This window comes from Citrus sinensis, chromosome 3 (genome assembly GCF_022201045.2).
Source record: "Citrus sinensis cultivar Valencia sweet orange chromosome 3, DVS_A1.0, whole genome shotgun sequence".
Classification (NCBI taxonomy): domain Eukaryota; kingdom Viridiplantae; phylum Streptophyta; class Magnoliopsida; order Sapindales; family Rutaceae; genus Citrus; species Citrus sinensis.
The window spans coordinates 3,285,796-3,298,164 of NC_068558.1; the positions used below are offsets into that span (position 1 = coordinate 3,285,796).

General features: G+C 32.6%; 1 protein-coding gene across 5 annotated transcripts; it reads left to right on the forward strand.

The window, feature by feature from the left end:
* The first annotated feature begins 364 nt into the window (after positions 1-364).
* On the forward strand, positions 365-5,435 carry LOC102628048 (serine/threonine protein phosphatase 2A 55 kDa regulatory subunit B beta isoform). Of its 5 annotated transcripts, none has more exons than XR_008053534.1 (14): positions 365-651; positions 735-838; positions 920-1,030; positions 1,278-1,397; positions 1,709-1,870; positions 1,988-2,079; positions 2,372-2,490; positions 2,696-2,819; positions 2,959-3,120; positions 3,301-3,369; positions 4,167-4,258; positions 4,345-4,422; positions 4,994-5,070; positions 5,191-5,225. XR_008053534.1 is itself a non-coding variant. In XM_006476748.3 (14 exons), the coding sequence occupies exons 1-14, from the start codon at positions 558-560 to the stop codon at positions 5,325-5,327; spliced, it is 1,500 nt and encodes a 499-aa protein (XP_006476811.2). In that variant the 5' UTR covers positions 366-557; the 3' UTR covers positions 5,328-5,435. The 5 variants fall into 5 exon arrangements, 3 of the variants coding, with proteins under 3 accessions (XP_006476811.2, XP_006476810.2, XP_006476812.2); XR_003065668.2 differs by having other exon boundaries at positions 366-651; positions 2,959-3,085; positions 4,386-4,422; positions 5,191-5,262; XM_006476748.3 differs by having other exon boundaries at positions 366-651; positions 4,386-4,422; positions 5,191-5,435.
* The last annotated feature ends 6,934 nt before the right edge of the window (positions 5,436-12,369 follow it).

Sequence of the window (12,369 nt, forward strand, 5' to 3'; positions counted from 1 at the left end):
TATTATAAAATAAATAAATGAAGGAACGGGTGGGGATGAAGAACTAATTTCCCACGTGAGAATTTTTCATCCTCATCGTACTAAATTTATTAAGAAATAAAATAAAAATAGAGATAAAATTTTTAATAAGATAAAAAATAGAGTAAACCTCTCAATCCCAGCCCCACCCCATTGCCATCCCTGCGACACACGCTGGAATGGGGTTTAAATAAATGTTTTGTTGTCCATTTCAGAAAAATGTGAGGTCTAATTGAGTATTTGGACATGTTTTGGGTGTCGTTTCCAAAAATAAATGGGCTCTAAGCTGGGCCTACAGGCCCATTAAGCTGAAACTAGGCCTAAATGTAAAACGTACTGGCGCGTGCGCGAAATTCGAGCGGATAATGTACCGAGCTGCAAGCACAGCAGAAGCTTGAGGCATTCAAACAAGAATCAGAATCCGAGTCAGTGATGGAACAATTTCCATTTCCTCGTTCTGTTGTTGGTTTTGTCTTAGTCTGAAGATGTGGAGCATGTGAAATCAACAAACGACGCCGTTTCTTCACAAAGCATCATATATGATTTTTAACAGAGAAGAGGCTTCTGCTTCTCTAGAGTGGAAGTGCTCTCAGGCCTTCGGCGAAAGAAATCCCGATGAAGAACTTCAAGACGGTCAGTGTTTTAACTTTATGTTTATGTTCTGACAATTGTTGTCGGTTTAGTTGAGTTTTTGTTTTTGTTTTTGTTTTTTTTAGTTGATATTGTATCAGCAATTGAATTCGACAAGACCGGCGATTACCTTGCCGTCGGAGATCGCGGTGGCCGTGTTATTCTTTTCGAAACAGTTGGTGGCAAAAATGTAACAGTTTCTCATTTGAATAGGATTTTTATTTCATTTTATCTGTTTTTTGTTTTTAAATTCACGGCATTTGATTTTTAGACACCAAACCAGCACATTTCGAGAAGTGAGTTGGAGAAACGAATGGATTTTACCTCCGCAAGCCATCCTGAATATCGATACAAAACTGAATTTCAGAGTCATGAGCCTGAGGTGTGTTTTAATGTTTATTTATATCGCGAATATATTTGCATCTTCATGTGCTAATTTGAAAGGCGTATTCCATAGAAAATTTAACTGCATAATACGCTGAAATGGCCACTGGTCCGTTTAAACTCTGCAGTTCCACTTTTCCATTTCTTATTGTTAAATTGGAGGGATCCACTGTAATTTATCTTTTTTTTTTTTTCAATCTTCATCTGGACGCATGTTGAGATCCTGATAGCATTTCTTTCTTTAGTTTGATTACTTGAAGAGCTTGGAAATTGAAGAGAAGATCAACAGAGTGAGATGGTGTGCGGCACCAAATGGATCAATGTTTATCCTTTCTACAAATGATAAGACAATTAAACTGTGGAAGGTATGACTTTTATGACGAACAATTATAACACTTCCACTTCACATACTTCATCCTATCATACTTTAGTGAACACCATTATAAATAGTATGAAGTTTGGACTTTTGCTGAGCAGATATAGAAGTCAATGCCAAAAGCCATTGATTGTATGAGCAGTAAGATTTGTTGGATTATTTAGTAGACATTTGAACGGTACAACGCATATTGTAAATGGATTGGATGAGCAGCATAGGGCCCATTATCTAAGATAGGGACTGAAATCTAAGGATTTACCTGTTATAAAGGATATCACCAACAGTTTATTTTGTGTCCAGGTTAGGGATCAAAAGGTGAAGAAAATTAAGGAAATGGATCACTTTCCATTTGTATCTTCAGAAAACACCCTTTTAGCTGAGAAGAACTTCATGAATGAGCATAATCCACCATCTTTTGCTCATGGCTACCATCTGGAATGGACAGAGAACATGGCTACCAAGGTAGTTGTTTGTGAGTTATGGCAATAATTTTTAAAATTCTTCAATATCGTTTTTGTCTTTATTTGCTATGCTTTGTGCAGTATATAACATTATTTTTCAAGTTCTTGTTTTTGCTAGATTGCTAATGTGGGAAACTGTGTTCATGCAAGATGTCAAAAGGTGTATCCTCATGCACATGATTTCAATATCAACTCAATATCAAATAATAGGTAAAATTTGTGATTTGTTTCCTATATTTCTTTTTTCCTAGCTTAAAATTCACCTTCCTCTCCTATCATTAAAATAATAATAATAATAATAAGATATGGCGGAAGAAACTACAGTAATAATAAGATATGACGGAAGATACAACACTCTTATTTGTATATGCAAATCCCTTTTTTATCCTTGATTTAGTCTTACTTTTCTCCAGAACTCTATAGCAACATGAAGTGATTAACTATAAAGTTATGCAGATATATTGTCGCTCTAACGATAATCAGCTTCTTAAGCTGTGTACAGTGACTGTGAGACCTTTGTATCCGCGGATGACCTCAGAATAAACTTGTGGAACCTTGAGATCAGTGACCAATGTTTCAATATTGTTGACATGAAGCCATCAAACATGGATGATCTTACTGGTGATTACTTTTGTTAAATGTCTTCCATTTCTTTTGTTATTTTGCATCTTATTGCAATGATTGTCAAGGTGTTGAGAATGGGAGGGTCTTTATATTTTTGGAAGACAAGCAACAGAACTTGTTAAGATAGGGAGGGATGAAACATCTAAGCCATAGAATCAGAAAACTCTTAAACTCTCTGTTGATTTCCTAAGTTTTCATGCAGAGGTCATAACTTCAGCTGAATTCCACCCTATTTATTGTAATCTGCTTGCATACAGCAGCTCAAGAGGTTTTGTTCGACTGGTTGACATGCGACAATCTGCATTATGTGATCACAGTGCAAGAATGTGAGTCTTAGCCCTTGATCTGTCCATTCCCTGGTTTGTGTAGAGTTCATGATATTAAGTTAAGCTTGTCATCTTGGTTTACCATTCAATGGTGCACGGGGATGTACTGATAGTTGTCTTTATATTTCTCATCACACAGATTACGAGATGCAGCAGAATCCCACGGGTCAAAATCCTTTTTCACAGAGATTATTGCATCCATTTCTGATATAAAGTTTGCAAATGATGGGCAGCACCTCTTAAGTCGTGATTATATGAATCTAAAGGTCTTTAGATATGAGCCAGTCATGACTCTTTCATTTTAAATTCAAAAGTGATTCATCCAATTATTTTTCTGGTCAGAAGAATATTGTCTGTATGTGTATTTTAGCTTTCAGCCTCATGATAGTTGATTGGTCATTTGTATTCAATTGTTAGTTTGTATTGCAAATGAACCTCTTGATGCTTTTCTAACTGATTTAGCTTTTAATATTTGTCTTAGTTGTGGGATATACGTATGGATTCTACGCCAGTTGCAACATTCAAGATTCATGAGCATCTACGCCCTAAGGTAAGAGTGCCCTTTCCTTCTGGGGAGAGAGTAAGGATGGGATTTTAGGGGAATTCTTGTACTCTATATTCTGTCTTAGGTTCTTTCGGTTATTTTTTTTTATTTTTTATTAGAGGTTCTTTCGGTTATTACTTGAACTGATTTGGTATCATGATTAAATTTTCTGTTTATTGGTATGTTGATTCACTTGTTTGACTTGATAGAGTAGGGAATTTACTTAAAACTTGACCTTAGCTCAGTGGAAAGAGCAGAGGATTGATACTTAGATTGTTGGTTCGATTCCAGCAGGTCGAATGGTTGAATTGTGGACAAAAATGTAGGCTTTGTACCTCTGAGTCATGGGTTATTAAAGCAGGGATAGTTAAGAGCTTGTTGCAGGAGTACTATAAACTGTTGGTCATTATAGATCCATATATAATCATGCTTCTTTTATGATGAAATATTTTGATAAATGAAATGAATTTGAGTAGTATTGTATGCTACAGAAAGTATTCATGTGAGGGACCATGTGTTAATGTTTAGTAAATTCAGAGATTTTCACCATTCTACGTAGAATGAGTAACGTGTGTGGCTCCAACCCAATACCTGTGTGTATGTATGTGTATATGTCTTGAGTTTTCTAATCTAGCTGTCAGTTATGCCATTAATTAGTTGTATTAAAATTTCAATGAGTAATGTCGATAAGTTTCAATAAGTAATGGTAATTTCCTTGATTCCCCTTGTAAAATAGAAGTTTTAATAAGTCTTCATCAAACCTATGTCACCCTATTGTTGACAGCTTATCGGTGTTTGTGCAGCTGTGTGATTTATATAATAACGACTCTATATTTGATAAATTTGAGTGCTCTGTCAGCGGGGATGGACTCCATTTTGCAACCGGATCCTATAGGTTTGTCCTTTTGACTCAAATGGTTCTTCCACATTTAGATATCATAAATATTTCAATCCTAATTGCACAATCTCATTTTGACTTAGCAATCTTTTACGTATCTTCTCCCATGGTGTTGGAAGTGCAGGAGGGATAACAGTTGAAGCTGGCAAAAATGAAAACAGGTTAGGGTTTGTTTTATTCATGGTATCTGTTTCCCGCTATTTATTAGTTTGACCATTTGCAGATCTGTGGGTATCTTTCTCCTAGTTATATGTGTCAAGACTTGAAAATATGAAGGGGCGAATAGATAGATGTTTACAAGTGCTTGAAGTAATTTACTTCCTAGAGGATTTATGGTCATCTTCTTTTTTCTCTTTATTATTTCCCTTCATTGCAAGATTGTATACTTTCCTGGAGAAAACACATTTTCTCATTTGTTAGGACTGTGTCAAGAGGATTTCACTGCTTGAGTGGTTTTCTCAAAAGCACTCCTGTAGAATGGATTGTTTGTAGTCCTGATTTATGCTGATTACATACAATATCCCAGTCAACCTTTTGTCATTTCACTTGCATTAAAGGATCATCAACCAAAGGATCATCTCCTTTTAACCTGATGTTGACTATGATATGGATAAAATTTTTGAAAATAACTTGTCAGTTGATGATGGCAACACTGTTATTATGTCATGCTTGATGCCGTAATCCATCTCGTCAACTACACTGAGTTTTACTTTTCTTTGTGAAATTAAACAGGAAGCCAATTCTTCAAGCTGCTCCCAGGGCCAGAAGATCTTCTTTAAGTAACCTGACACGTGGGCTTTATCGACAAGGTTAGAGTTCTTAATTTCCTAATCTCCGTCTTCTGACCTTTGCCTTTTTAATGTTTCATGTGTTTCCTACTGCTCTAATATATATATATATATTTCCTGTTTGTCTTTCTCATTATGTAGCGCATGAAAATTCAAGCTCAGGTCATCATGAACTTTCCTATAACTTGAGCTCCAAGCTGCTGCATTTAGCATGGCATCCTACAACAAATTTGATTGCTTGTGCTAATGGAAATAGTTTGTTCTTCCATTATGCATAGTTGTCTGTATATTCGCACTTATACAGACTTGAAAGAGCGTAGTTCAGAACTCAGGCCCTATTTTGTCAGGAGTCAAATTGAAAAGCAAAATACATGCACTCTCTCTCTCGCTCTCTCTCAATATTTGCCTAATCATCTTGTAGAAAATGACGACAATTAAAGAGCAAACCAAAAATAAGTCTGATTATAATAAAGAAAAACATAATTTTTTTTCTTCTACCAATCGTTTAGGGCCCTCAAACTTTTACATAATTCTGCTACAGTCCACCGAATCACTTCTACACATGAATTTCTTTTTTTAATTTGTTTATTTTTTTGTTGGGAGGGCAAATTCAATGCCTTAAAAATAATGGGGTTTAATTGTGCTATATACTAGTTTGATTCTGAATATAAAAGCTGAAATAAGGAAGCGAATTATCTTGTGTTATTTATTTGATCATCATAAACAATACCAACAATATTTTTTTATGATTTTTTGTGATAATCTAATTCAATCATGCGAATCGAAAAATTCGATTCAAAATTTGAATCGTTTCATTGATTTGAAAAATGAGTGAATGGAATTTGATTGAAATTTTTGTGAATCACTTTTAGTCGACCGGTTCGCAAATTTGCATAAACCACTCCACTAAATTGACACTACTCATACTTAGTACACCATATAAGAAAAATGGTGAAAATAATTGAAAATAAAACATTATAATTTGAGGAAAATTTCTAAAATTAAAAAAATTTAAAACCCAACAATAATAACATATCTTATTGGATTGTATAATAAGCAATGTACCTCCTATCAGTTAAAGAAAGAGTTAGGGTTTAAAGAAATAAATACGTAATTGTATTTGTGTAAGAAGTTATGAGAGATTTTGAGAGAATTTCGGCCGTAAGAAGAGATTTGGGTGAAAAAATATGAAGAATACGGTGAAATTAAGTGAATTTGATGTATTCATTAAGGGCATTTAAGATTTTACCCATATTTATTAGGGTATTCATAAAAATAAAAAAGGGAGGGGGTATTTAAATAATTTTGTAACTATTAAAGAGTATTTATTTACAAAGCCCGGGAGGGGATCGTGTGTTGAAGAGAGTTTCTTTTTTCTTTTTTCCTTACTCTAATCATGCATAAACACACATTGCACTTGAGCTTAGATAATGCGTATTTTGAGGTATTACAACAATAGAACGATGTAGTGTAATAAAAGATAATTTTTAACCCAAATACAATATTGTATTAGCTTAATACTATGCAGAGTTCTTATGGTGTGTTATGTGGTGTGCTAAATATATCTTATGGGTGCGTTTGACACATTGTATTGTATTATATTATATTACACTATTTTAATATAGGTGTATTATATTATATTATATTGCATTAGTATTGTACTATAACAATATTATAAAATGTTTATTACTACATTGTATTATATTAATTTTAACTCTATATTTAGTGCTGCACTTTATTGTATTATTTTTTTGTAATTATTTTAAATTATAAATTTAGAAAACAATATTAATTAATGCTTAGAAAACTACTAAATATAGAAATTTTAAATTTTAAAGCTTTTACATCATTTTTTTAGTATAAATAAAACATTATATTTTAAAATTAACAAATTCTAAAATTTTAAGGCAATCTCTATCTTACATGCATGTAAGATACATTCCCCTCACATGAATAGTATATATATGAGACCCACACACTATTAATGTGAGAGAAATATATCTTACATGCACGTAAGATAGATGGACCCTAAATTTTAGACCCCATACCACTTATTTTTTTAGCGTTTCCCAAATATATCACAAACTTCCCAAATACATCACAGACGAAAGCCATTCATTCACTAATTCATTGGGAGATTTTTTTTTTAAAGCAAAACTATAACGTTCCACAAATTATGTCAACCATTTGTCTTGAATTTGACCCTCAGGAAATTTTTTTTTTTTTAAAGAAAAAGGAAAAGCCTTATTGTTTTGGAATCTAAAACGCAATATCTGCATCATTATGTAGAATTGTAGATACAGAGTCATCGTGGGTGGTAGCTTTGCAGGGCCACTAATCGAGCACAAAAAAATACAAAAACGCCATCATCGCCTGCAACCCACGATGGCTCATCTTCATGACAATCCTAAAGAGCTTGAACGATAATTTCGCAACAACTTTCCCTTCGAGATGTTGAACATGATGAACAGAATGAGGGTGATAACGACGTCAGATTTGAACATAAACAAGGACAAATCGTGATTGGATTGTTTGAGGCTGGTCTTGACGCGATCGATCTTTTTGATCTTGGACTTTTTGGTGGAGAATTTAGCTGGGTTTTCGATTTTCATGGTCTTGAGTTTCTTGGAGGCTTTGTTGATGGAGGATTCAAGGGATTTATAAGAGTTGGTTCGGTAAATGAGAAGTCATGGAAATTGATTTGCAAATAACGGCTGTGGAAAATGGGTTTAATTAGAGGAAAAGGATCTTTCCTGATTTGATCTCATGAGACTTTTTAAAGATTTTTTATCACGTATTTTTTAATAATAATATACAGATAATATTTAATTTTTTATTTATTAATTATTAATCAATAATTAAATTTTTTATTCAGCATATGATTAAATTAAGAAAAAATTCTAATTCTTAATTACAAACTCATGTAAACTCGACTCCCACACATGTTTAAATTATGCGAGTTTGACCGCATAATCTAAATATTTGACCACATTACAATATTTTCCATGATAATTGTCAAACATAGTATTTTTACACACTAATACTATGAGGGGTCCTTAATACCTCTTAATGAGGAACACCAAACATGCCCTATATGTATAATACTACACTTATCAAATAGTATAGTTTTATTAAGAAAAAGAGAATCATAGTATCATAATATTTTCATTAAGTATTAATGTGATATTCATTAATAACAATAGTCGTTAAAGGGTGGAAAAATTGCTAAGGATTGGCTAGGCTCTATGTATATGAACCTAATCTATGCTTCTAATATGAAAGCATGATGATTAGTGAGTACTTATTTTTATTTTATTTTTTTGTTTTCTTGAGGCCAGTGAGTTAATTTTACTTTCCTTTTCAAACTTCTTTTTTCTTGATATTTTCTTAAAATATGTTTTACTGAGAATGTTTTACATATGACAATTCGTGATAATGCATTTGGAATATATGAGACGGAGTTTATGCAATCTCCAATTCATATAAAATTTTGCAAAATAAAGTATGTATAATTAGATTTATTCGAATAAACCATTAAATTTGTATTACTTATCCTTGTTTAGTCTAAATTAGAAGAGCTGATTTCTTCAATTACTATCATGCTAAAAAATAATATTAGGGATCCTAACTATAGAGTCTCCACATATATAGCAGTTGATGTAGCATTTATCTATTGAATTATAGAACATTAATGGGGCTTATTTAGAATCTTCTGAGTTGAGTTATGACTCACTCATCTATAAGATAATAAATTTAATAATCAATTAATTTTTTTTTATTATTGAATAGATGAACATTACGTAAATGAAGATATAAATTAAAAGATTATGATATTTTAATTTAAATTTTAACAAAAAAATTAAGGAGAAATTTATCCATTTGACCACTTTCCAAACTTTTAATAAAAAAAATATCATACTTTAACTTTTCTTATAATATCAACTATTTACAAACCTTTTGTAACAAAATACCCCTCAAACTAAGCAAACAAAATATTTTCCAAAACCTATTCTTTCACCCAACAAAATCTTTTATCGCCCCAACTACTGCTATGTTGAGTTCTTTCACACATTTCTTGAATTCCAGCAAGTTCCTTCATTTCTGGCGGTGATTTCATGTGAGTTATTGTTTCAATTTTCAACAACCTTTAGCTTAGGTATTGTTCTATTGTCTCAGTTTTTCTCATTAATTTAGATTAAATTTTGTTTAAATTGCTTGGTTGATTGATCGTTGATGATAGTTAAACATAAAAATATATATTGAGCATGAAAATATTAGAATTTTCTTAAGATTAGGATTTTTAATAAATGGCCAAGTGCTTGTTTAAATGCCTTTAAGAAATTATTGATTTAAATTTAATGTTAGTTTGAGATTAAAGAGAAGGTTGGTATACCGACCAATTAAGAACGTAGGTAGTTACTTGTGTTGCCAAAAATTTGGCCATGCCAAGCTTAGGCAACTCAAGTGTCTTGCCCTCGTCGCCTAGCCAAATGCCTATTTATGGCATGAGTTGTTGGTTGGGCAACGTAGGCATTCACCCAACAAAATGCTTAAGCATTGCATGGGCTATTGGCTGGACAACACAATTGACATGCCTGCGTTACTTAGTAAAATGTCCAAGTATTGCAAGGGCTGCTAGTTGGGTAATGCGGTCAACACACCCACGTTGCCCTAGCAAAATGCCCAAGTAGTACAAGGGGCACTGGATGGGCAATACGGACAACATGCCTATGTTAGCCAATCGATATCTAGGAGACAACATTCTTTCACCCAACTAAAGTTTTTTAAATTTTTAATTTTTTTTTTTGGAAAATTTGTGCTAATGTTGTCCTAATTTATATTTTAGATATACTCAACGAGAAGATTCATCCCTAGTCATTGAAGACACCAATCAAGAATTACTTCCTAGATTGTCTCATGAATTTAATAAGATTTAATTTTGTAACTGTACATATACAAACCAAGTTAACTAATACTCAATTTGAATTGTTCAAAAAGTCAATTTTCGGTCATTTTCTAGCCATAGGGGGTCCTGGATTTAGTGATAATCTTGTACACTATTTATTGATCAAACCAGTTGTGACAACAAGTTGATAATGATAAGTATCAAATGCAATTTAGAATTGGTAATGAGATGTTACAATTCTCAATTTGAGAATAGCCCATTGTGACATGATTGAAATGTGGTAACGTGAAAAATATGAAAAAAAAAAAACTTTGGTTGGTGAATACGTGATCAATATTTTGGTGGACCACGATACTTTAAGCTTAATTAGATAGCAGGTTTGATGATTTTGATTTCATTAACTTTTGTGTTGACAATATTATTATCGATAGGAACATTATATGAATGGAATAAAGAGTAGTGAAGTTTAAATTGATGGCATCAATGAGGTTCTATTGAAACTTTAAGAGTTGTCATCACATAAATAGGAGTGCACCCATAGTTATTTGGGAAAGAGTTCATACACATCTAATATGTCTATAAAAGTCAATCAATGGGTTGTGTTGGATGAATTGATTTCACATGTGTCTTCACCGTGAAGGAATATTCATCCAGGCTTTTATTCAGAATTCTATACAACCTTGTAATAAATTGTTCAAACATTGCATCCTTCTAGAAACAAAATATGATAACTTTTATATTCTCGTACTCTATATGACCATCCTTCAAAGTTCCCATGCTCTATCAAAATACATCTTAAGCACAATCGGCTCCATGAACCTGGTACAAAAAAAATAATACTCTTTAAATAATATTATATTAATTAAATAATTAATTATGAACTAACTCAAGTGATTCGAGAGACAACACCTATCGCCCAAATTACATGACATTGTATGTTTGGTGTTGTGCAAATTTTATTGAACTCATAAGTGCATGGATCTATTGTAAAATAGATTAACGGTGATGAGTGTCGATCCCACGAGGAGGTGAATTTTTATTGCTTGTAGAGTTAATTTTCTAATTGGGTGATTGGATTTGTGGTGAAAGTGATTTACACTATCTTAAAATTTAAATTAGAATGGTAGGAATAAATTAAAGTGAATTATTAGAATGAAGTGTTTGGGTCTCTAGATCTGTACTCAACATGCACAATGAGTTTAATATTCATTATTAATGCCAATTAAATCATGAGGAGTGTTTCCACTCCTCAGGAACCTTACTCAAATAAATATGGTGCTAAGTGCTTATTGTGCCAAATAGTAATAATCTTGCACTAGGGAGACGGTTATACCAATGCAATATCTAGACAAGATTATTATTATATGTCAACGAAAAGTCAAAACATCCACATAAATAAGAGGGGAAGAGAAAATAAATTTACCAAATTAAGTTCATCGAACATGTTGAGACTTCGCCTTCAACCCAAGTTTGAAAGAAAATTAGTTACTTATAATTGAACTACGGGTAAAATGAAAATTTATTAAAATACGTAAAAAAATACAATAAAGAGAATGAAATACAGAAAATAGAGCTTAAAAATGAATTCAGGGGTCCCAAATTAGGGGGAGCCCCCTATTTATAGATACAATGAGTAAATCATAACCATCGAATTAAAATAATTTGGACGCTCAGGATTACGATACGTGGCAAGTTCTGATTGGATAGAACACATCATCAAGGCTGTCATTCAGTGTATATACATGTACCGTACTCATATTTTTCGGTTCACTAACATACTGCCACGTAACCGGTCAACGCCACATCAACATTTTAGTCCAATAGGATCGTGACACATCATCGGTCAACGTCATATAAGCAGTTAATGTCACATCATTCGTCCAATAGAATATTGCCACGTCATTGGCCAATGCCACGTCATCGCGCCGTATATGTGAACATTATTGTGAACAATATCGTACATGTGAACAATGTCGTTTATCCTTTTATACTCCTCCTAAGGTTTTCGACTATCAAGAGTTCAAAATTGCTATCTGATCTCTCGTTCATTGTGAAATGACTATGATGCCCCTAAAATATATAAAATACTTAATTTTAATAAAACACACATAATTAAATCACAAATGACTTAAATACATAAAATTAAAGATGTTAGTGAGACTTGGAGTGTAAAATGACGATTTTTTCCTTTATAAATATACATTTTCTAGCATTGAACATTTGGCGACGCTAGCACCAATCACCCAACATGCAATATCCTATCACCCGAGTGACAACTACTTGTTGCCTATATTATAAGTTTCATCTTCAACAGAGTTAAACACCCATTTTTGCAAGATTTTAAAGAAATTTTACTAATTTATAAATCTATAAACTCGCATTACCTATTTAATAATCCACAAGAAAAAAAGAAA